Raw genomic sequence first — 26,335 nt, 5'->3', positions numbered from 1 at the left:
GATATCAATTTGTTGTTCAATTTGGTTTAAACTGACACTGAGAGTTTCGCCTATTACGCGAGCCTTTTAAACTTTACATTTTTCAATAGTACAATAGTTAGTATAATTTTCTGCTTTTTGGTGGACACACAGCTTATTTTCCAACCAATTACTGTAAGAATTCGGAAATTCTGTTTTAGAAAAATCAGTTACTGATTCAGTTTTAAGCTTTTGAAAGTGGACAATTTCGTGCGCTCTCAATGTTTCCAGACTTTCAATTTGCACCCCTATGTTGCCGTGAAACGTGACTCTACGTTAAAAGTGAAATAAATCCATAAATGTTTGAAATTTTCGATATTATAGCAATTTATGTTATAGTCACAGACAAACCGGCGTACCACTCGATGACGATTTCATCGACCAGAAAAATAACGATTAGGCCATTACAAATTTTATTTTCATTTTATGTCAGCCACCCCCCCCCCCCCCCCCCCTTCAAAAATCTTGAATATTGGAAGGGGAAGAAAAAAAGCTCATACCGTTTCATTCATTTTATTTGTTTTCCGACAGCATTGATGCTTAATTTAGCAATGAACAAGTCCAGTGACAGAGAGAGTGTCGTCAAAAGGCAAGCGAAATAGATAATAATAATAATAAAATGTTATTTTTCAACATTTTTTTGAGTGCAAGTTACAAACGTCATAACTTGCACACAAACTTTTATCAAAGATATTTCGTCTCGGTGTTATTTATTTTATGCCACCCCCTTTGCTAAGTTTGATAACCTTGGACATAAAAAGAATTCGTAATTTGTATCAGCCTTATTTAGAAATTTTGCTTAGTGGGCAGTAATGCTACTAGTGTCGCTATAAGCAAACGTGCACATTCATTATCAAAAACCGAACATGTTCAGCATGCCGTCAGTGATTTTTTTCTATTCCTGAATCACTTTAATGACAATACCTCAAATTTAGAAAATGTATCACGAGGAACATGATTTACGAACTTTTCTAATAAAATTAAAACCCCGTCAAAAATTTATTCGTCTATTCGCGTGCTTGGCTTGCTGCGATCGCAAGCGCGCACGCCCATTAGCAAAGACAAAAACCGTTTTACGAAAATAAGTTAGTAGGCAATTAGCTCACATGGTGGCGCATGAGTGTAACATTTCGAATAAGGACGAAAATTTCTCAGGATTTTTCTTTGAAGAGGCACATCTGTTTGTTTGTGTTATAGTTGTGCTTGAAACAGCGTTAAGTATGGATTGCTACCATAAAGGCCCATAGCTTAATGGATAGGATAGGAATTTTTCGACACGGCACAATCAAAAATCTTATGAAAGTTCAACACACCCGCGCTGCCTTTCGATTACAAGGTCGTATCTAGATTAAGCAAAGCAGTGCTTATCTCGAGGATGTATAAATTCTCGATTCATCATCAGGTGGACTACGGTTGGGTTTGTTCTGCTTTCACTAATCCTAATGAAGTGGAGTAAAAAAAAAACAAGGGTGAAAAAGCAAATGAACCTGACAAAAACCCATGCTAGGAATTTGGACTCCGATAGGCGGAGACCATGACGAGAAGTATTAATAATAGCTATCAATAACTGTCACGCACAGCATCGTGTTAACGTTCCGAGTGGCTTATTTTGATTTCCAACAAATTTCTTAACGTCTTCGGATTATGATCATTCTATGAAGTATATCTGGCAAATGTGGTTGGCTTTAGAATGAAAATTCTAAGTTGATTTAGATTGACTTCTCCCTTTTGCTCCTCGGGGGATGAAAAATATAATTACCAGTGGCATAATTTCAAATACTAGACAAAAACTAACGCTTCATAACAGTTTAAATTTAAATCAATGCTGACACCATCGTACTCACCTCGATTGGAAATGGCTGCATCCGTCACCGGAAGGAACCAGCAGCAACCAAGCGAGACAAGCAACACGAACCCGACACCGCGCACGTAACGTTGGAGGGAAGTGCAATCAAGCATGGCAGCTTGATTGCTGTTGTTGTTGCAGCTACTATCGGAACTGCTGCTTTCGTTACGGCCATTACCGGCTAGGGCGGTATCCTCGCCGATAGAGATTGATTCATGCTGCACAGTACACATCATTTTACACCACTTTCTTCTCTCTGCAATATATCTTCACTTGAACACTCAATCACCGGATCGGAAAGATTGCACAATTACACACACAGGTACATGCACTTGCCCACCACCGTAGGGTCTCTAGAAAAAAAAAGCAGAAAAATACAGCAAAATATTTCAATTAGTAGCGTTCGTTCGTTCCGGTGAACACCAAGCAAAAGAATGAACAAAAATCCAAGAAATGCTGAATTACATGTTGAGCAGCTGAACTGAAACTTGCATGCAATTAAAAAACAATTATCCGCTGGAATGAAGTGCACTTTTCTCATTTGGTCGTAAATTGAATTTCCCAAAGCCCAGAGCCGCGAGAAGAAGAAAACTACAAGTGGAAAACGAGATTTTCCCTTATTTTCATTGTACACTAGACGAGTACTCACATATTTGCTGGAGAGGTCCTCGTAGTACGGAGTAGCTAGTATTTTTTTCTTTTGCTACAACCGGCGACTGTCCTGTCGCGAGTGCACAACGCGTGCAGATCCTCTAATGGCCTCCGCCGCCGATGCCAACTATCTAGGAAGGTAAAGTACTGCCCGTCAGTTTGCCGAAGCGGCTATTCCCGAAGCGTGCTGCAAAGGATTAGCACTTTTTGCCGTAATTTGCGCGTCCATTATTTTCCTGGTGCTGATGCCTTCAGGTTTTTAATTTTTTTTTTTTGTTCATCCATTCAAAGCATTGCACTGGCCCAAGCCTGGTGTAAAATATGTAGCGTGTCGCACTAGCTGTAATGGAAAGCAGAAGACAACCGGAAACGAAGTGAGATAATGGATAATAATATTCCGCCCTTTGATAGAGGCAGCGAGCGGAATGGAATGATTTGAGAAAAATAATATTCTGTCTCGTTAGGAAAATAATACTGGCATTACGTATCCGCACGTATGGGGAAGTGAGGGTTTTTCGGCAGACGTTGTCAACTTTTGCTAAATAAAACGGTAATTAATCCGTCGTCATTGTTTTCAATTTTGTTTGGAAACCGGGACCATTTTTGCATAATTTTCTCCAACGAGCGTAAGTCAAATCAATTCATTTCGGAGAAAGCGCTGTTTTTATTTCAAATGCTAAAAACTTCATTATTTTTATCACAGTAATTCAATTCGGTTATGGATTTGCAATCCATGCCAAATGATCTGAAAATATTTGAAAATTTAATCGACCTTTTCTGATAATGAATCCTTGCACACGTATTAGGTGTAGCAATTTGAGTATTTTTCATAGATGGAAGATTTTTTTTAAAGTAATTCTCTCAAAGAACTGTCTGAGAATGAATTGTAGAGAACTGCTGACAACCTGTAAAAAGATATACACCGCAAAGTTTTTTTTTAACAAAACAAATTCAAAGGCGCCCCTGAAGCGAGGGGTCCATCACCATATACCCGGCCCCCGTAAAGCTAGGTTATCCTCTGAAAAATTCGGAAGCCGTTGCTGTACCACCATTCGTGACTTCCAAAACAGTTAAATTGACAGCTGGTCGTCGAACCACTCTGTTGAAGTCCACACCAATGCTTGACGTACTCTCCCGTCCTTCCCCGGAAATAGCTACGGATATTGACTGGCAGGTATTCCTTCACTCATTGTCAGCCGATGTTTTTGGTTTTTTAAATTGGATCCCTGTATTTAAATTGGTTCCCTGTATATGTTGCCGTAAGACGTAATTTTACGTAAAAAAAAACAATGTGTTTTTCTAAATTGAAACTATTAACTTTGGTCCTCGCCTTGGTGCTACATTTCGATTCGGAACTCGAGCTTCTATTTTATTTACACAGACTTCGCAGCCAACTGTTTTAGTTTAGAGGACAATTGCGGAGCTAGCGCTACCATCATATTGACACTAACAGTCTCTCCCAAGCCGGGAGTCGAACCTACGACGACTGGCTTTTTAGGCCAACATCGTACCTCAAGACCAGCTGGAAGTTTAATATTTACTTTGGTACAATCAAAATATACCAAGCAGTTTCCTTGGTGTAAAAAACCTTTCAAAACTACTTTAAATTGTCTTTCATTTCCGACATTTCAAGAATAAAATTTGTGCATCCTTTTAGTCATGTACTGCAAAAAAATATTTATGGCCATTAAAAGATTTAACCAAAAAATGAATTTCGCCTCGGGGGTCAGTTTCAGAGTTCGGAAATAGTGACAGAACTGTGTGAAGGCGAATAATAAGAGCATTCAGAGTACAATATTTCCAGCTATTTCATTCTATTCTATCCCTCATACAGCATGCTCTGACGAAAACTTTTTACCGCGCCGATAGCGGTGTGAATCTCTCGTTCGTTCAAATATCAACAACATTGCGCTTGCTTGACTGAAGTCTCAGTTCAAAATTCTATCAATTCGCTGGATCGATAGTGATTTTCCAATTCCTGGTGCTTAAATAACTATTAGCCATTGGCTTCTCGTAAAATGGTTTTATAGAATCATGCTTCATCCTGTAGAGCACCCAATGCTTGCTGTAGCCTGACGAAACTAAATAGGCGCTAAAAGTTTGATATCATTCATTACGTTCTTAAACGAATGAATGGCAAAGCATGACAAAAAGTAACACCAGCCGAATCAGTAAAACGTAAAATTAGGGGTAAGGGTAACTAGATTCAATTCAGTATCACTGCAAAGGGTGAGAGTGAGTGCACAGTTAGTTTCATTTCAAGTGTATTCTAAGCATTGAATGTGAGATTTAGGAGCTCTGGTCAGTTTTAAAATTAACTAATTTAAAACTTCCTAACATTTTAGGAAAAAATCACTTTTACTTTCACTAATAATTTCACGCAAATTTCAGCAAAAATATATCGAATGTCAAGCGAAAGTCATTGGATCATTGTAAAATTGTATATGAAAGAAGAGTTAAATCACAGACAAACAGACGTGCCACTCGATGACGATCTCATCGACCAGAAAAATAACGATTATTTTGAAATTTTGCTTGGTGGGCAACAATGCCGCTAGTGTCGCTATAAGCAAGCGTATAAATTTATTATCAAAGACATAAACCGGCAGTAAAGCCGCTGCACAGTGGTCCAATAAGACATAAAGGGGAACTTAATTCCATTGCGCCTTTCACCTTCATCCTAGCTTAATAGTATCTTCGGAACAAATGTTTGTATGAAAGACCCGCATAATCGCAAATTATCAGAAAAAACGAAAAGTTTACTATACTAAAAATAAAAAAATAACTTTTTTGTGTTTAGAGATAGAATAGATAAGAAACTTTGTTGAACAAATGAAAATCCTATCTTTTTTCGGTACAAAGTTATAAAGTATATTACATGGAACTTATTTGAAAGTGAGTTATTTGTACATAACTTTTGTTGGTTACATTTTACACGAGAGCGTTTTTTTTTAAAGGTGGCGGGTGAATCTGCAAACCTGAGAAGAGAACTCAGGGTGTGGGGATGAGACTAGGGGAGAGATGCTGGGGTAGTTACACTCCCCCAGAGACCTACTGATCCCTGTCCCGACCCACTAAAACCCCTCCAGTCTCCAGCCCTGGTCTTTCCGGAACGACGGTTAAGTATTACGTCGGGGAGTGGCTTTTGTGCGCGATGCACCCTCTTTACTCTTATAACATCCTAGCTAACTACCTGGAGACTGGAGCTACCACTGGCGTGTTGGTGGTTGACCCGCCACACACGTTGCAGTTCCAGGACGATCAGAGGGGCGGCCGCACAGACCGCGTTCCAGATGTGTGGGTCGTCGCACATCCTCCGGACTAAATTGTCCGGAGTAGTTCCAGGCCCGCTCACAGCCATCATGTCGCTCCTCGCTCTTACGAAACGGGGGCATACGGTTACTGTTAGTACCTAGCGCTCTGGACCACACTGGCCCACCATACCTAAGTATGGACGAAACCACACTGGCAAGAAGTCTTCGCTTGCTGCCATAAACCATCATACACATCATACGAGATAGTGCTGCAATAGCCGATGAGGCCCTCTTACAGGCATAGTCGACGTGGCTCCCGAACTTGAGCTTGTCGTCCACCATAACCCCCAAGAGCTTCAAGGATCGCTTGAGGTGATGGTGCAGTCTCCGACTCTGACCACCGCCTGTTGCTCCGATTTACGGTTGTTCACACCCGTGGCCTCCGTCTTATGATGCGCGAGCTCCAGTTTCCTGGAGCGCATCCAGTCCTCGACCTTGCGTATACAGTGCGCGGCCGTCAACTCGACCTCCTCGATAGACTCGCCGTAAACCTCCAGCGTTATGTCGTCTGCAAAGCCGACGATCACAACCCCTACAGGGAACTTGAGTTTCAACACTCCGTCATACATGACATTCCACAACACCGGACCCAGGATAGAACCTTGCGGAACTCCTGCGGTAATTGGGACGCACTTTTGACCCTCCTCCGTGTCGTAAACAAGTACTCGATTCTGGTAATAATTTTCAAGAATCTTGTACAGCGACACCGGTACATGGATGCTTCTGAGCGCGAGCGGAGTTCCAACTGGCGTCACGTCGAGCGTGACGATTGCGCAGTAGCGTATTCCCCTTCTCTTGCGCTGGATTGCTACCTCCGCCGTCTTGATGACGGAAGAGATTGCATCCAGCGTGGACCTGCCCTTTCGGAAGCCGAACTGGTTACTTGCCAGACCGTGTACACCCTCCGTGTACCTCACCAGTCTGTTGAGGATGATCCTCTCAAGCACCTTGCCCGCGGTGTCCAGCAGGAAGATAAGCCTATATGCCGATGGGTCCCCTGGCGGTTTACCAGCCTTCGGCAATAAGACCAGTCTCTGCCGCTTCCACCTGTCCGGAAAGAGACAGTCATCCAGGCACCTCTGCATGACTGCCCTGAACAGCCCGGGGGCCGTTTTCATCGCCAGCCTGATCGCCAGGTTAGGGATACCATCCGGTCCCGGTGCCTTGCTCACCTTTAGGGATTTGGCGATCACGATGAGTTCCTCATTCGTAACCCTTGCCTCCTCCCCTGCCTCGACACGGCTGTCGTCGCTCATGGATTGGATGCTCGACAGGTTGGCCGACCATCGCTGGTCTACGTCTGATATACTGAAACGTCGGACGTGAGACTCGTCCGCCGGAGGCCACGGACTTGGCTCGTGGCGCAGAAAAAGTCCTTCGATGATACGCTCCAGCATCGCTGGTGATCGCTCTGCAGGCGCCAGCGCGCCTTTAGTCTTGCCCATTACGATCCTGTAGGCGTCACCCCACGGCACGCGCACATAGCCTATCGAAGCGGGCCCTCTTGCTGGCCTTTATCGCACTCTTTAGCATCGATCTTGCCGAACTGAATACTGCGCGGCGCTCTGTCCTCTCTTCTTCGTTTCGTGCACGCTGCCTCCTCCGTCTTGCACGAAGGCACGCACTGCGAAGGTCGGCTATCGCGTCCGTCCACCAGTAAACCGGTGGCTTCCCATTCCTAGGTTGGCGAGTCCTAGGCATAGTGGCGTCGCACGCCCGCGATAGCATAGCAACTAGTTGGTCAGCAGTCGGGCGGAGCCAACTGCCCCCCTCGCGCTCCCTTCTCATTGCCTCTTCGAATACCTCGGCATCAAAGTGCGATGTCTTCCACCCGCAAACGGTCGGAGTGTTGGCTCTACCCGTCGCTTGCCGCCTCTCGTTGTTGTCTACACTATAACAGACCGTCTGGTGGTCGCTATTAGTGTAGCCATCGTCTACCCTCCAGTTCTTGATCAGTCCTGGGCTGGAGAACGTCACGTCAATGATCGACTCCGCACCATTTCTGCTGTACGTACTTTTGTTCTTAACGTTGGCCAGATCTAGGTTGAGCTTTGCCGAAGCCTCCAACAAGATCTGGCCCCTCTGGTTCGTGAGGCGACTTCCCCACTCAACAGCCCAAGCGTTGAAGTCGCCCGCCACCACCAACGGCGTTAGGCCCGTTAGCTCCATGGATAGGAGATCGACCATCAGGGTGAACCTTTCGGTAGACCAACGTGGCGGAGCATAGCAACTGCAGTAGAATACTCCGTTCACCTTAGCAACTACGTACTCTTCTTCTGAGGTTGAGACAAACTCCTAAACCGGGAACTTGCTCGTCGTACATATGGCCGCCACACTGGACTTATCCGCAACCCAGTTACCGTTTCCGGGAGGGATGTGGTAGAGGTTCGCTATGATGGCGATGTCCGACAACGACTCAGTGGCTGCTTTTTTTATGCTAAAACAGATCTTTATTTGTTCTTAATGATACATGGTCATATAACTTTCAAAGCTATCAATACTTTTCAGACTGTCAGGAATTCCTAAAGAATAAATTATAAATCTAATTAACGCTTTTAGTAGTCTTCCGACCGTTTGCTTAGGCTCTCCGTTTAACTCTGGGTAGTGAAAAAACTTGAAATGTAATTGATTTAGTTGTGTTATTAGTTGTAAGTTTTGTTGCGCCTCGTGCCAAATGTCTACTCTGTTGTGACAGCTAGCGAATTTGTATTCAAGCGTTTCGCGCTGCCCGCAAAAAGAGCAGTCCGGGTTGTCTCTCCTTTCTTGGTGAAACAACAGATCGTTGTGATAGTATTTTCCGTGGATTAGTAGGAAATATGTAGATTTTTCGTCCGAATTTAAGGACTTATGGTTTATGTTTTTCCAAATTCTCCTCCAGTTTTTGTCAACTCGTGTTGTTATGGCTACAGTTAGCAGGGATTGTATTTGGAACTGGTATATCTCCTTGGCTTCAGGTTCATTTAAAAGGCGCTCTGGAAGGCTGTTTATCAAAAGCTTAATGCTGTGAAGGTAGCTTAATTCATTTGGAATGTGGTCATGCTGCATGTAGTGATCAACTAAAGATTCGGTATCCCTGGATTTAAGTAACGGTTTGTTAACAACGATTTTGCTTTTAGGTCTGGTGCATGTAAACCCGATCCCGATCCGCTTCGTGAACATCGCAGCGTATTTGTTTGGTAGGGGTAATACGGATGCAATGTACCATATTTTTGAGCAAATAAATGTGTTTAAGAGGGTATTTTTTGTCTGAAATTCACCAGTCTCGGCCTATTCATCCAGAGTAAGGCGTTAGTAGATCGGTATACTTTTTCCCAGTTGGCAGACACAGTGTCTTTTATGTTATTTTTAAAAACTACTCCCAAAACCTTTATTGCGCTCCTTTTATTGAAACCGTTCCAATTGGGCATTAACGGCCCGATTTCTAATGCTTCCGTTTTTCATAGATTTAGTTTTGCACCTGCGACTCTGTTGAATTGTTGGAAACACAGTTGTATCTGTTCGACTTTTTCCGTATTTCGAATAATTAAGGTTATATTATCCACGTAGGCAAATACAGCTTCTCTATGACCGTTACCAATTGCTACAATTTTATCTAAAAATGGCTGTAGATACAACACAAACAATAGCATGCTAAGGAGGTCTCCTTGGCGAACCGATCTGCTTATATGAAAAGGTTCGGTGACACGTCCGTTTATGAGTTGTGAGCGGGCATGGGGTGCCAAAGACTCTAGTAAGTCCACGAATCTTGTGTTAAAACCCATTCTTCTAATCGTTGAGAAAAAAAAATTGCGCCTATACGTTCCTGTTTTGAGAGTGCAATATGGTCTCGGATTGTACATACTGCTTCGAATATCGTTCTTTTCCAGTTGCTGCATTTTTGGTTGTGAGACAATACTTTGGTTGACAATAATTCTAATCTACATTTTAGAACTGGTCTTAGTAATTTATAGTCTACGTTGAGCAGGGTGATGGGTCGGAAGGATTCAATTCCGTCGCCGCCTCCACGCTTGCGCACTAGCACAATGATTCCGTCTTGTAGTTCTTGCATTACATGTCCGTTTTTTATTTCATTCAAAACTGCGGTATACTCTCTTTTGATAATCGGCCATGTTTTCAAATAGAATTCTCTAGTGAGCCCATCTTTCCCAGATGATTTATTCGTGGCAGATCCATTGATTGCAGCAAACACTTCTTCCTCGGCGAAATCGTCCATAAGTTGGTTGGTGTAGCAGCTGCTGAGCCGCGAAGCAATGGTTCAGGTTCAGTTGCGTCACCTTTACGCCCGTGGTTTCGCAGCCGGCTTACCGGCCCGCACTTGCACCTCCTTCCCTAGGACCTTTTCAGCTACCGTTTTGTAGGTAGCCCCCTTGTTCTTAGCGTCCTTCCGGAGCTCAAGTATCATCTCGCCAGTGCGAGATCGGCGGATACTCCGCACATCCGCCCTCAGGTCCTTGAGCTGGGTTTCCCCCTCATCTTCTCCAAGACTTCTGAGTACTTCGACCCATCCGTCTTGAGTATGAGGGCATCACGCCTACTCCGCGCCTTTTTGACCTTCTTTGGTCCTCTGGCCGCTCCGCCACCTTGGCGCGTCGCACATTCCCGACGCTTCCTACCTGAACAAATGGAACCTACAAGCGTTTATAGGACTTGAACTTAACTTCGAGGAAAAGTATTGACATCATGATTTCACTCGCCCCTTTCTAACCTAAACGTTCTTGAAGTTATCGGAAAAATAAACTAAAATATGATATAACTTTGTAAGGAAAAGTCCTGGAGATATATTATGATCTTTGGCGAAAACATGTGTTTTGTGCGTCCTAACAATTCCTCCGAACTACACTTTTGTTTAAAAAGCAACTAACAAAAGTTAAGTACAAAAAATTAACTTTTAAATAAGTTCCAAAAAATATACTTTATAACTTTGTACCGAAAAAGATAGGATTTTCGTTTGTACAACAAAGTTTCATATATTTGAATTTTCTACAACTTTGCCGAATAAACTATTCTTGCATCTCTTAACACAAAAAAATTTAATTTTTGTTTTTTTTAGTATAGTAAACTTTTCAGATTTTTTGATAATTTGCGATTTTGCGGGTCATTCATACAAACAATTGCTCCGAAGACACTATTAAGCTTGGTTGAATGTAAAATGCGCTATGGAATTCAGTTCCACTTTTTACCTTATTGGACCACTGTGCGCTGGTGTTGATATAAGCAAGCGTGCACACCCATTAGCAAAGACAAAAACCGTTTTACGAAAATGAGTTAGTAGGCAACAAGATGGATGTAACGTTTCGAATAAGGCCGAAGATTTTTGAGGATTTTTTTTCGAAGTGACACGTCTGTTTGGCTGTGGTTAAATCATGCCCAATTTCACTGGAACAAAACCCACGACCAGCCAAGTGTACTTGTTGAGGTGGACTCTGACATTTAACGGCTACAATGTTTTCGTTTGAAGAAGTAAGCTCCAACAAAAACATTGCGAACTTCGTTACCAGACACAGAACGCTGTTGTAGCTGCATAGATTCATAGATGAACAAGGTACGAAAAATCCAAACTTATCGTAACAATAGACCACAGGCTATGCAATTCGAACCAAACTGATTTTTTCTGCTTTGCTCTCCCAATCAACAATTCCGTCGAAACAATTATTTCTTCGAGAGGCCTTCGTTCGTTTGTAACACGAACTGTCGAGTTTTTCTGACTGCCGGAACTGACTCGAAGTTCGAACGATAACAAAAACAACGGCAAAAATACACCAGAGTGCGTCGTGCAAAAGTGACGGACAGACAGACAGACAGCAGGGTACCTCTTGCTTCCGGCAATTTTCCAGTTGAATGAATTTATTGAATATTATTAGTTTAGTTATTTTTGAGAAAAAATGAGTTCAGTTCTTTGCCGGTCGCAATTCATTGAAACACAGACTTTGATTGTGAATGGAAAATAAACCCATACCCCATCAGGTCCAACCCAACAACCAACACCGGCGAGTTCGAACAACGTTGGCCACTAGACCAGCCTTCACGTTCATCGACAAGAAACGCGACGCGAATCGTCACCGTACGAAACAAAACAATGTGGTCTAACAAAAAGACAAAAAAAATTAAGCTTCCGTTCGTGCTAATCAGCTTATTTCTCGAGTGGCTGAAGTTTAATCTTACTCTTTTGGCAATCCTTTTTGCTCCTCTTACTACTTCAAGCGGCTAAGTATGGGTTTACTATTGGAGGTCTACCGCAGGAAAATTTTCCACTATCCATAAATGGAAATAAAAAATCTTTCGAAACGTACATGGATTCTTTGTCTCAGCTTATTTTCTAAACAAATAAAAATGGTTACTTATTTGAAATAATTTTGAGTACCGTAAACTGGGGTGACTTTGATCACTTTTTTGATTGTATCTCATATATTTTAAGAATATACTGAAAACAATATTATTCAATATTTTTAAAATAAGTACTGGCATGCATTGAAAAAGATTCAGTCACTACTTCAAAAGTTTAACAACATTTTTGCTGTTTTTAAATATGCTCTAAAAAGTTTACACCAATCATCATTCCGGGGTGACTTTGATCACTTCATTATTTTGATGAATTTGGAGTAACACTTTGCTACTTTCACTAAATTGAACAGCTTTAAACGGCTTAAACGAGTTTATAAATATGGTAAGCAATTTGGGGGCCATTCACATTCTACGTGAACAGTTTATTGGCGAATGTACAAGATTCATACAAAATTTTTAGAATATATATGAATGATTATTCACTGAGAGAGAAGGTGGACTAAAATCATCAAAAACTAGTCCACGAGGAATATGACTTATGAAATTGGCCAAATTCGCATGTTACTTCACGTCTTGGGTTTTTGTTAAGAAGAAATATGTAATACGCTGTGGAGAATATTGGGACTCAACATTACCTTTGAGGAAAAACTTGCAAAAATAACGATTAAATGTATTGTTATAATATTTGTTCATCTTAAGAACTAATCCGGGAACAAAATAAAAAAAATTTACGTATTGCAACTTGTTGTTTTGAATCTGCTTGAACCGATTGTTTGTATGTAATAAAAATCGCCAAAAATACACTTTATTTTCAATTAATATTTTAGCATGAAAAACACTCTTGAAAAAGCAGGAAATGCATGAGTAGTAGCAATGCGAACATATATCCACGCATTCAGTGAAGATTACGACAAGTCCCAAGCACTACGAGCGCTTTTTTACCACATTTTCAAAAAAGAGGTACAGTGATCAAAGTCACCCCAGTGATCAAAGTCACCCCAGTTTACGGTAAATGAATATTTTTTGATAAAACTGTCATAAAAACAAAGACCAGTTAGGCCACGAACTCGAAGCATCCGAAATGCTTGGTTTAAGAAATCTTGAATTTCGTAACAGCGAGACCGGGAATTGTCAAACAAAATCTGAGTGGTTTAAAATTTCTATTCATATTCTTGTCTACGTTGCTCGGAATTGCAGTAGATTGCTGTAAGAAAAAAGAGATCAAACGCAACAGGGAAACATTTTCCTCAAAAGAATCAAACTTAACTTAGAAAAGAATCAAACTTACGAAATCTTCCAATTGAAACAAATACTCTTTTCCTCGAAACCCCACACTAACCTTTAGGCGAATGGATCACGCTTCCACGTTTTTGCTTCTGCTCCAGTAAAACTTTTTGCAAGCCATCCTGCTTCCTGCGCAGGCATAAAGCGTTGTCTTCGTTCGTTTTTTTTATTGCAGTCCGGCCAATTTTCTCGAGTCGTCGGTAGGCGGGCGTCGGACGGTATACGGGAACCGAACACACTCGATGGACAGGCGCGAATCACCCTGGGGCTTACTGAATCGGCGGTCCAAATCCCAAAAGTAGAAAAAATAAATACCGGCTTGCAGTCAGCCACCGCTCGCTCACACTAAACGATGGCTGCGGGTGGTGGACGGGAGGTGCCAGGCTTTATCCGCAGACTTCCCGGAGCAACGGTACCATGTTGAGTGAAATATTTAATTTGAAACGATGTTGTATCTTAATAAAATTTTATGTTTTTCATTTTTTTGCGTAGAAAACTTTTGTTTTTTTTTCTGTTCTCTCCTGTTTCTCGGAAGAATTCGCAACTTTGCGAACGCTTGCTCAGCTAGGAATGCCACTTGCGATGCTTTGTTGCGTACAACAAGCAAACGGGGGAAGGATGTGTTGACTCCCGTGGGGGAAACCACCCAAACGGAAGGAATTCAAGGGAAAATGACGCCACCGTGCAAAGAAGCGTTCATTCCCGTTATGATTGTATGCTCAGGCAGATGGAAATGTTTGATCATGTTTTTATTACACGAACGTTAAAGTCTGCTCTACTCAGTAGTTGGTCGTTGAGTTTAGATTATTATAGCAGCGCTGGTAGTAGTAACGCAATGAGTATAAAAGAGAAGTGAGGAGGAAACTTACTAACACATGCACGCGCTTCTCTGCTCGCCCTTCTCTGCCCAGAGTTAATGCCAAATAGTGACGTTGCTATTTGGGTTTACCATCGAGTTCGTCTAGTTTACAGTTTACATTTGAAGCATTTACTAATACTATAAAAATGCGCTCTCCTCCTAACCTCTCTTTTATGCTCATTGGTAGTAACGAGCAAATAATGACAGTTTCTCCAACCGGGAAGGAATTTTTTTCAGTAGTAAAAATGTCATGAGTATTGTTACAAAACTTATCACATTTTTTTTTCAATTTCACGTCGACGTACACACGTCATATGGAGCAGAAGGTCCAAATCGGATATTATTTATTAACCTTCATTATACAATATCACAGTAATTCGTCGATAGCAGAATGGTCGAGAAATTAGGATTTACAGCCAGAAATAACTTTTTGGTGTCACGTTGTTTTTTTTATCTTGCTCTCTCTCGTTCTCTCTCTCTCTGCTCTCTCTCTTTCTCTCTCTCTATCTCTCTCTATCTCTCTCTATCCTCTATCTACCCCTCTCTCTCTATGCTCTCTCTCTCTATGCTCTCTCTCTTTCTGCTCTCTCTCTCACTTTCTTTCTCTGTCTCTATCTATCTCTATCTCTACCTCTCTTTTTCTCTCTATCTCTCTCTCTCTATCTCTTTCTATCTCCCTCTATTTCTCTCTATCTCTCTCTTTCTCTCTCTATCTCTCTCTGTCTCTCTCTATTTCTCTATCTCTCTCTATCTCTCTCTATCTATCTCTTTATCTGTCTCTATCTCTTTATATCTCTTTCTATCCCTCTCCTTCTCTCTCTCTATCTATCTATCTCTCTATCTCCATGTCTCTCTCTTTCTTTTTCTCACTTTTTTCTATCTCTATCTCTCTCTTTCTCTTCTCTTTTCTTTCTCTCTTTCTCTTTCTCTCTCTTTCTATTTTCTCTCTCTCTTTTTCTTTTCTCTCTCTCTCTCTCTTTCTCTTTTCTCTCTTTATCTTTTCTCTCTTTATCTTTTCTCTCGTTCTTTATCTTTTCTGTTTCTCTTTATCTTTCCCCTCTCTCTTTTTTTGTCTCTCTTTTTCGCATTTCTCTCTCTCTCGTTCTCTTTTCTCCCTCGTGCTCTTTTTTCTCTCTTTCCATCTTTCCCTCTATCCCTCTCTCTCTTTCTAGCTCTTTTCATCTTCCTCTGTCTGTTTCTTACAATCCTTACATTTATTTTTATATTGCATTTTTTTTTTTTTCAAACAAAATGAGAAAATAATTATTCCTAATAAATATGTTATTTTAGTGTATGCAAACAAATATTTACACAGATTATACGTTTTTTCAATGACCTCTAGACCAAATTGCTACGATAAATGAAGAATTTCTGGGAAAAGATCAGATATCAACTCCTGCCGCTTTTTCTTGAGGTGAAACAGAGTTGAAGCAACAAATGGTCAACTTCGAGCCACTACTTTGAATTTTCAAAGGCGCAAAACTCGGTAAAAGTTAATACGTTTTCACAGTAGACGTCGTAACTATTTCCGAGTATTGTGCTTTTGAAAATTCGAAATGATGGCTCGAAGTCGGCCATTTGTGGCTTCAACACCATTTCACCTCAATTAAAGATGTTGACTTCTGGTTACCTTCCGGTAACGGCCTAAACTTTTCGACATTAATCTAATATGGATAGTTTTGGAATCAAGATGACGCTCAAAGGCCAGAAATCCATAACAGACACCATGTTGACATCCAAGATGGCAATTTCTATTTTTTGGAAATGACTCAATACCACCCAATATGAGTATATTCGTAATCGGGCTAATGCACAGAGCCCAAAATTCGACCTTAGATGCCATATTGAAATCTGAGCTACCAACTTCCAGTTTCTGGTATATCAGCGAGTAGGTCTGTTTGCCTGTGGTTCTAAGCCAACCTTGCGGTCGTAACTCCTTCTGATATTTTAACACTTTTTTGAACATGTTCCATAGTAGCAGAACTACAGAATCTTCTAAACTGTGGTCGATGAATAATATGTGGAAATATTAGTATTTTTTTTATTCTCGCTTATTTTCCGTCGGTCTAGTTCTGCCATTGTTGTTGTGCCAATCACCGACGCCCGGGGAGGCGACCCCACCCAGGACCCTAACATACGATCCGTTGATTAACGGACCCGCGCTTTACTTCCTCATGCGATGGAAGGCGTGATCCCAGAGACTTTTCGCCTCAGAAAACCTCCCGGTGTCGGCTAGGATTGAATCTAGACCAGTTGGGTTGGTTTTAAGTGGATCACGCCACCCCACAACCATCGACACCTATGTCGGCGTTGGGATTCGAACCCAGGCATCGAGCGTGGTTAGCGGAGACGTTACACACCACGCTAGGTTCTCGCCCTTAAATACCAATAGAGAATATCACAAAACAAAAAAAAAACACGGAAAACAAATTGAGTTTAAATAATAAAATGGATTTTAGGCAATAACATATTCCAGAGAAAAATTCAGATTTGTACGCTTTCGAATGCCATAAATGGTAAAAAAATATCAATAATCCTGAATTAACTTTAAAATATATAAAAAAAAAGTGAAGGCCATGAGAGAAAGATCCAAAATTGGGTTTAAAATTGCGAAAATATTTTCTTGGAGCAAAAAACAAAATCAGAAAAACCAGATAAATCTGAAAAATAAAATGATTGTTGAACCAAGAACAGTAGATATAGGCTTCAAGAGGCCAAATAGAACACAGAACGGTGAGAAAAACGTGACTAAAGACCATGAGTCACAAAAAATATGCTTGATTGAGATAAAAATAACGAATAAACCCTACGAGAGGTAAGCAAATGAATCCAGATTTTGCTCTAAATAACGAAATAAAACCTTCCAAAACCCCAGGTATGACCAAAACATAATCTCATATTAGGCACAGACTAGCTTCCAAAATGCAGAAAGACTACGGAAAAAAATAATTCGAAAAGTTTTCGAACTAATTTTATTCTTGTCACATGACATAATTCCAAGTTGCGCTCAAAGACTAGAACAAAAAAAGAGAAATGAGGATATAGTCAGATGTTAAACTCAGAACAGCTATACAATTCTTCTAAAGGTGAGAAAAAGTAAACGGTTGACCGAAGAAACTTTTTAAGACCAGAAAAATAATAAACAAAAAGGTCATGAACCGAGACTAGAGTAGTGAAAAATGTTAAACTTTCTAAACAAAAGAAAAGAAACTCGAACTAAGCTAATAATAAAGAAGAACTTTTCTGGAAACTTAATTGATTTCAAGAATATATATATAATCTTTAATCATTTATTTGTTTTGTGCTAAAAAGAACAGTTTAGAGTTTTTTTTTTTCAAATTGGATATGATACTGAACGCTGATCGCACCTCTGTGATACCCCAATAGTGACAGTGAGCACTCTGGCAACACAGTGGAAAGCCGGTAGAATTTGATTGCGAGAGTCCGAAACGCTTCTGTTGAAGCTATAACAAAGCTTCACTGGAGCAAATGCCGTTTCAACTGTTGCTGCTTCACATTCAGGACCGTCCCACACTGTTTCCGAGGCTGCAAAAACGTGATCGAAATTATTTTGACCCAAAAACATTGATTTTAGAGCCGCAACGTCTTCAGCAAAGTTGTTCGAAGAATTATTTTTCATTTTATAGAAGTTACAATTCCATGATTAATCCACTTAAGAGTGAGAAACGAGTTTTACTTTCCTCATTTTAGAGTATAAAAATCCACTTTGTTCAGCAAAGTTGTTGCAAATTTTAAAAGAAACAACTTTGTTGAAGACATCATACTTCTATCTATTTATTTAAATGGAATTTTGTGGATTTTTTTATAGATTTCTATTGAAAACCTTTTTTGCCATTTAACTTTTATAGTGATTTCCAACAATTTTCAAATGTTTTACAAAATTATTTGCTATAACAAAATAAACAATATCTCCGAAGAAAGTTTATTTTTATCTGACATATATTTTTGGTTGTTGACGATTTTTACTAGAATAATGCGCTAATTTACACTAATTACTCCTAACTAAAAAAAATAATGATTTTGGAGTTATAGTGTCTTCAGTAAAGTTGTTCTTTTATTTATTCTCCATTTTGTAGAAGTTAAAGTTTTGTGATTAATCTACCTAAATGGGAGAAATGAGTTTTATTTTTCTCATTTTTACATGTAAAAATCCACTTTGCTGAGTAAAGTTCTAGCACATTTTGTAAGAAACAACTTTGTCGAAGACACTATACTTGTTTCTGGTCATTTAAATGAACTATTGTGTAGTTTTCTCTGGAATGCCCCTTAAAATCAGTTTTCTAATATAACTTTTTATAGTGATTTTCTAAAAATTTTCAATGTTCTACAATGTTGTTAACTACAATAAAACACACAAGTTCACTGAAGAAAGTTTAATCTTGTCTCTCAAGTTTATTTAGTTATTGAAGATTTTTCTTGAAATAATGCACTTATTAATTTACAAATATCTCCACAGGAGACTGCGAGAGACAAATACCTATATCTGGACTAAATGACGTTTTTCTTATACTTAAATATAAAGAAGGTTTAATCTGCAGAAATGTGCAGATTTTAAAGATATCTGTTAGTAAATTAGTGCAATGTTTCAATAAAAATCGTCAATAACCGATGAAATATGAGAGATAAAAATAAACCTTTTTGGATGAAATTGTGTGTTTTGTGATAGTGAACAATAATGTAGAACATTGGAAAATTGTAGAAAATCACCACTAAATGTTATACAGGTCGGACTCAATTATCCGGAACAACAAAATATTTTTCATTCCGGATAATCGAGTTTTCCGGATAATCGAATCACACAAAAAATACTGAAATTTTGAGATTATGGAACATAAAATAAATTTTTCTTTTCTTTTTATTCTTGTATGATCCAGTGGAGTAACCAGAAGTTATTTCTGAGGCAAAAAAGGATAAAATCTTGAGAAGCAAAAAATAAAATGGGACATTAATTATTTTCACTTAATTCGAACATGTCCCAAACATGCCGGAAGTGACTTAAATGGTAACAAATATGCCAGAAGGGATGGTAAAGACAAAATTCCGGAATTAAAATTGAAAACGGACACCAAAAAAATAAAATTCCGGATAATCGAGTCTAAAATTGCGGATAATCGAATTCCGGATAATCGAGTTTCCGGATAATCAATCTGGCCCTAAAACCATTTCCCACCATTTGATTTTTTTCCTGCCTGATTCCCACCAGGCAATGGACGCGGAACATACTGAAAGGCCTGCCAGATTTTACGGGACAGAGAGCTCTGCACCGGTTATCACGCCGTTTCAAGCCGTTGTCTCACGACCTTACTAAGGGAGCTCGGCGCAGGTGCTAGCCCCGAATCGTGGTAGGAAAACGAAATCCGAATCGAATCATAAAAAGTTGCGTCCAGTTGCCGTATTTGGGAACTTACTGGAATGGACCCCAATGGACGGGTTAGTGCATTTGAATGGTGGGAACGGTACTACTCGCTCCGTCGGAGATGCTTCCGGGTACTTGTGGCTTTTGCGAGTAGTCTACTGCCCAGTATCCGACCCTCACCTCCCCTAGGCGATCTCCCGCTGCTGGTCCGGGACTGTTAGGTACTGTCAGTGGTCACGCCCATATTGCATGACCTCGACGATTGTCACGCGCTGACCCGTGGTGGCGTACAGCTCTGCCTTCGTTGGATGTGTGCTGTCGACTAGGATACCCGCTCAACAGGTGTCGTAGGCCACTGAAGGATAGCAACCCAAGAACGAGTGAGATGGTGACGTTTTCTGGATTCGGAACCGGATCGATAATCGGTCTTTTGCCGTAAAGTAAATGGGGTAATCGTCAAAATTCTACAAATTTTGGTAGTAAATCTATTTGCTTCTCAAATTTGTCAAGTGGTTGAAAGTTTTAAGTTAAAAATATGGAGAAATTTGACGATAAATTGAACAAAAGGCGTGATGAGATGAATATAGGAGCGATTACCCTATAACCTAAATTAATAACCGTAATCGTAAATTTTCAAATAAACAAGTAAGGGAACATTCAATTATTACGTAACGCTTGAAGGAAGGGTTGGAAAGTTTGACAATCAATACAAAAAATGTTCAAGGTCCACAAAAGAGTGGCATAGGAGAAGGAGGGGACGAAGAAGTTAATTATTTACATTGCATAAATAACACTGGTTGACAAAAGAAAAAAATTGTGGCCCTAAAGCTCAAACTGAAAAAAAAGAAAGATCATAGCTATTTAACCATTCTTGTGAATTTTGGTGCTCCTAGCCATTTCAGTTACGCGACAAAAGCTCCCAGCCTCTCCAATGCGAACGTTAACCGTGCACCTCCTCTCACTGTTGAATCGCTGGAGACGCTAGGTTAATCATTCGACAGCTTTCTAAGGAATGAGTTTAGAGGAAATTTGGATCTTGAGCTGGATAGTAATATTCTAAAGGAAGGCTTTCTTCTAGAAAGTTGTTACATATGATAGAGCGCACATTTTCCTGTAATTACAAATTAGGGAAACCGGAGTTTTCGATGAAATCCAGTATCTAACTTTCTTATCTTTACAGATAAAGTTAAACGATGATGTTTCCTGTGAATCAACTGAGGCCGTGTATTTGACGTTATGCTGCCCTTTGATTGAGATAATTCTATTTGAGTAATTTAAAATGCGCACCGCAATTTGTTCCTATTATGTAACAGGAAATCCCTTAATTTCTCACTAATCTCGTTCCCTAGAAGGCTGTCGAATAATTTACTTAGCGTCTCCATCGATTTAACAGTGAACGGAGACGCACGGTTAACGTTCGCTTTGGAGTGGGCGTGTGCTTTTGTCGCGAGGCTGCAATGGTTAGGAGCACCAAAATAAACAGGTATGGTTGAATAGCTATAATCTTTAATTTTTTTCCAGTTTGAGTTCTAGGAATGTTGAGCAGTATAATGAACGGTATCTAATGGTCCTTGTGTGGCAGGGAACTCACTCAAAACATCTGAAAAATACTTCAAAGGAATTACCTTTGAACTTCATATTAACGCAGACGTCCATTGCAAATATCACCTCAGTTTAATTTTTGGGAATAAGTTGAAAAAAAAATGGTAACACTGTTGCAAAAGAAGGGAAGATTATTTTCTATTTCTTAATAACTGGAAAAAATCTGAAATTCACATCTGGGGTTGTTCTATGGGTTAAAGAGTCAACAGACATTTTTTAAAAAAATGAGGTTGTTCGATGTAAATTTATTAATTTGAAACTATTTTTGTTAAAATGTAATATCTCGATATTGACTCATTTTACCTAGAAGTGATAGATGTTTCATACGTAAAATTACCGACAAACACGATGAAACTATAAAATTTGAAATAAAATTGGAAAATGTAATAATAATATATCTGGCAACACTTCCAGTCAAAAATTATATTTTTCTGGACTCCTTAGTTTCTTTTATTCAATAATTTCCTACAAGTACTTTCCGAGCGTCTTATGTCCAAAGACTCTAAAAAAAAGGTTTTGAACTGAAACGTGGTATTCTGAAACAAAAAGGGGGTTCCACAGAGCGGTGTATATTCCAATCGGTACCAAAATTGTTTTTTTTTTTTCGAAGAAATACTAGATAAATAATTCCCCCAATATCGAGCAAAATCTGTTAGTGTCATAATTATATGAACGCATCGTATGGAATGAGCCATATCATATTATTGGCATACACTAATTATTATACTTCACTTATTTACATATTCATAATTATTATGTTTTTCAATTTTCATTTGTCTTCAGTGCGGTGGCGATGCGATGGAAATTGTAATGTTACTACTACTAAACGGATTTCAAACGCCAATTTCTTGATCGAAGGGCCAAGTTTTACCCAAACTTTTAGAGTATTAAGTTCCATATGTTCCAATCTCATCCCAACTGGTCTCGAGGTACGATGCTGGCCTAACAAGCCAGTCGTCTTATGTTCGAGTCCCGGCTCGTGAGAGAATGTTAGTGTCAGTAGGATCGTAGCGCTAGCCCCGCAATTATTCTGTCTGTGTATGATAAAACAGAAGGTCGAGTTCCGATGCGGAATGTAGCACCAAGGCTTTGCTTTTTATTTTTTTAATAACAAACTACTGAAAAAAAAACCTAAATATCAATTGAAGAAGCAACAGTTAACGAATCGCGAGCTAACTTCTTGTTTGCGATGTTTATTTTAGACTCATTTTGTAAGTAGCTCCACTTATTTTTGGGTTGTGTCATTCCCCCGATTTCGCAAGACACCAAGATATTTTTGCTATATGCAGTACGAATGTATGCAAAACTGAACTAATTTCGTGTTGGTAAACAGTATCGTGTATTGTATCGTGTTGTGGCTTGGAAGTAGGACAGATATTTTTTTCTTGTGATGGATGCAAACAGATAGCAAGAGCCCAGCACTCTTAGCCACGCAAGAGTGTATCACTCTGTTGCATGTTGCATCCTCCGGCTGCGACTGAGGGATAATAAAATTATGTACTGAGTTTGAAATGTTGCTGTCAAGTCCGCACCAACGTAATATCATACCTGGTCTTGTTTTGATTTTGTTATACATGGATTTTTATCAGATTATTATCTCGCTTCCTAAAGCTTATATTAGACGTGCAGTGTAAGTGGCTCCATTTTCTTTTCAAGTGATGTTATTTTCCCAGTTTCGCAAGTCACAAAGAAATTTAATTCCGGATATAATAATAATGTACGAAAAATAAATCTCATTTATGGACAATCAGTGGAAAAATATAATTTATTTACTTATCGTATAACAAACGAATAAAGTGTTATAATAGCTCCTGATAAAAAATTGAACATTTTCTACATTGCGAAAAAGGTTAAATATCTATCCGATTTTCTCCGGATAAGCTAGTTCGACCTGTATTTAAAAAATGAATTTTAGTGGCCATCTGTAGAAACCTCCAAAAAAGTTCATTAAAAAAGGCAGATAGAGTATGGTACCTTTGAGAAAGTTGTCTCTTATAAAATGTGCAACAACTTTGCCAAACAAAGTGAATTTTTATATGCAAAAATAAAAAAAGGAAAATTCGCTTCCCACTGTTAAGTGGATTAATCACAAAATTGCAACTTCTATAAAATGGAGAATAAATAATGGAACAACTTTCCTGGAGGCACTACGACTCTAAAATCTAGTTTTTTGGGCCAAAATAATTTCAATCACGTTTTTGCATCTTTGAAAACAGTGTGCGGCCGTCCTAGTGGCTATCTTCTAGGCTCTTGTATAGCCCAGATAGGGCGTTTCCGGTAAACTAGGCATAATGAAGACCTGTCGACCGTGTAAGGGAAAACAAGTACTAAGCGACTAATCAGAGGTCGAAATCTTTGTTTCAACAAGGCTTGAAAAATTGTAGTAGTCCAATAATGGATAATCGATTGCTGCAAGAGCGAAGCAAATCAGTTGAGAAATAAGCAACTCAAATTTCATCCCTTTTTCCGTTTTTGGATTTGTATATTTTTATTTTATGTAGCCGAACTTCCTGAGAGATATTAGTTTTACGTTAAAAAAGAGAAGGGTAATGAAAGAAATTGATCCAAATTTGGGCTAGACATAGTAAAAGGGTAAAATAGTAAATCTCTTCTCGAAGCCTGAAAAATCCTTAAATTTATGGGTTACATACCTTTTTAGTTTTCAAAAAACCGAAAAAATTGGAAGAAAGTTAGAGCGATTTGCAGCGCGCCTCGCCACGGCCGCATAAGCTAAACTTGAAACTTTGCACACGATTATCTCGGAATAGTGTTTTCCGAAAAATGACTTCGCCGTGATCCTGATAGCGGGAAAACTACTGAACCGATTTCCTTCATCTTTTTTTTTAAATTTTCGTTATTAAATTCGCCGGTCCTTGAAGGATCGCTTTTTGAAACATACAGTTATATTTCGCCGCAAAAAAAATTTAATGCAATTTTTAGCGCTCAAAACGTGCATTTTTTGGGGAAAACGTTCCCGTTTGCACTGAAAACAAAATACTCATAAAAGCGATCGTTCAAGGACCCGACACACTTCTGAACTAATGAAATAATAGGGTAACCGCTCCTATATTCATCTCAGTACCTATATTCATCTCATCACGCCTTTTGGATCAATTTATCGTCAAATTTTACCATATTTTCAACGTACAACTTTCAACCACTTGACAAAATCGAGAAGCAAATAGATTCACTTTCAAACATTTGTAGAAATTTGACGATAAATTGGACAAATGAGAGAAATAAGATGAATATAGGTGCAACTGGCTGTTGAGATGGATAATGGAGCAGTTCCCCTATGAGTTTTTTAATTTCGGTTGACTCGCTGAGTCTCTATCAGGATCACCGCAAGCCTTTGCAAAAAAATAGCGTTTCGGGGAAACGGCCATTACTCCAGTAATAATTGGTATATCTCAAAATTAAACAATTTTTTTTGTTGTTGATAAACTGATAAACTAAAATACTACTTTGATGCAATGAAAATGGTGCTATGCACTCGAAAATAAATTCAAACTTCCCTCATTTTTCTCGACCAAAAAGGTATATAACCCCTTAAGATCAAAATAGGCGCTTCCTGAAAATCAAATTAAGCAAAGAAAGAAAATTATTTCATATTAGAATCAAAAAACGCTTCTGTAGGTAAAAAAGACCCCTAATTGAGCCATCAATAGCTAAAACACGCTTGGAAGGCGAAGATGCAAAATTTTACTCACAATGGTAAGGAGAACGTGGCTATAGCCTATAGAGACCAGAAATGACCAGAAGAATAAAAATCCTTGATAAGGATAAAAATAGCGAAAATTCGCTTAAAAGGCAACAACATTCCAGATTGAGATCAAAATAACGAGAACACCTTTTGAGAACCCTAGAAAAAACTAAAATCTAGTCTCAAATTAAGTTCAGAGTAGTGAAACTACGCTGACCAAGACCAGATCAGAAAAAGATTTTCTCTCTAAGACAGGAACAGCGGTTTCTCATTGCCAGAAAAGAGAAACGAATAAGAAAATGATTCAATGTTTGCCTCAGAACAAAAGGATAAAAAACCCTTCAAAATAGTAGAAATCCCAGCGAGTTCAATAATAGTGAATAAACACTTTTGTATACTTCATAGGACCATCAGTTTTTTTTGCTGAAACTAGTGAGTTTGGTGTGAGTGGTTGCTGCAGGCTGTAGAGGCGCTCGAATATGCAACAATTTTATTGGCTCCAGTAAGACAAGTGAAAATTAATGTTTAGATTTTGTTGTGTGTTGATATTCAGTAAAAAATATTCGACGCACTATCTTACGCCCCAATAAAAGTGCAGGAAATTGATGCGTGTGTGGATTGCAATATAGGGTTTTTTCCTGCTGTTTTTTTTTTTTTTTGCTACATCATACATTCTTTCTGTGTTTGCTTATGAAGCTAAGTGACATTTCCCGTACATAGGAAGAATAGGGGCATAATGAGCACCCTAACTTGGTTGCTGATTTCAGCATGGAAAACGACAAAAAATTCGAGCTGTCTTAAGTGCAAAACTTGAATTAACTATCTATAATTAAAGGTACGTACACTATTCACAAATTGAAAAGTTTATCGTATAATGGTGAAAAACACAAATTAGATTCATGCATCAAAAACTAGCAATCAGTTCATGTGTGGGTCACAATGAGTACCCCATTGGGGCATAATGAACACCCACGGGGTTTAATGAGCACTCTTATAGAACATATTTTGAAACTGTGTAGAAGTACAACTAATGGGCCAACGTTAGTCGCAGGATGGCGGCTTGTTTCGTGAATGTCCTGTCGCCCCTTATGGTAGCCATTTCTGCCTGCAGTCCCTTTTCTGATCGATTCGGTCTCAAAGATTTTCTAATATATGTTCACAACATCACTGTAAACAAACACTGACTATGGAAACAGACAAACTCACAAGTCTACTGAGATGAATTTCAGGTAAGTTTATGTGACAAGGTGTGCTCATTTCACCCCACCTGAAGGTGACCATTTCGCCCCTATCGAATTATTTTAAGTTAACATGAGATATTAACACTAATTATAGCCTAAAATCAAAACTTTAATGATGGTGAAATTTGGGGTACGACCCATACGTCATATTGATGTGT

At 39.3% G+C, this 26,335-nt stretch overlaps 1 protein-coding gene across 2 annotated transcripts in view; it reads right to left on the bottom strand.

Annotated features, from left to right (window-relative positions):
* Positions 1-26,335, bottom strand: part of LOC129718361 (limbic system-associated membrane protein) — a 966,807-nt gene that overhangs the window by 893,999 nt on the left and 46,473 nt on the right. The window contains exons 2-3 of one of the 2 annotated variants that reach the window (XM_055669073.1): positions 2,514-2,855; positions 1,863-2,217 (exon numbers count right to left, since the gene is read on the bottom strand). In XM_055669073.1, coding sequence (XP_055525048.1) covers positions 1,863-2,100 — 238 coding nt within the window. In that variant the 5' untranslated portion in view covers positions 2,101-2,217; positions 2,514-2,855. The remainder of the gene's footprint in view (positions 1-1,862; positions 2,218-2,513; positions 2,856-26,335) is intronic. The other variant, XM_055669074.1, reaches the window with a different exon arrangement.

Source organism: Wyeomyia smithii, chromosome 1 (assembly GCF_029784165.1).
Source record: "Wyeomyia smithii strain HCP4-BCI-WySm-NY-G18 chromosome 1, ASM2978416v1, whole genome shotgun sequence".
Classification (NCBI taxonomy): Eukaryota; Metazoa; Arthropoda; class Insecta; order Diptera; family Culicidae; genus Wyeomyia; species Wyeomyia smithii.
Note: the sequence above shows the minus strand (reverse complement) of the source record. Positions and strands in the feature narration are given on the sequence as shown.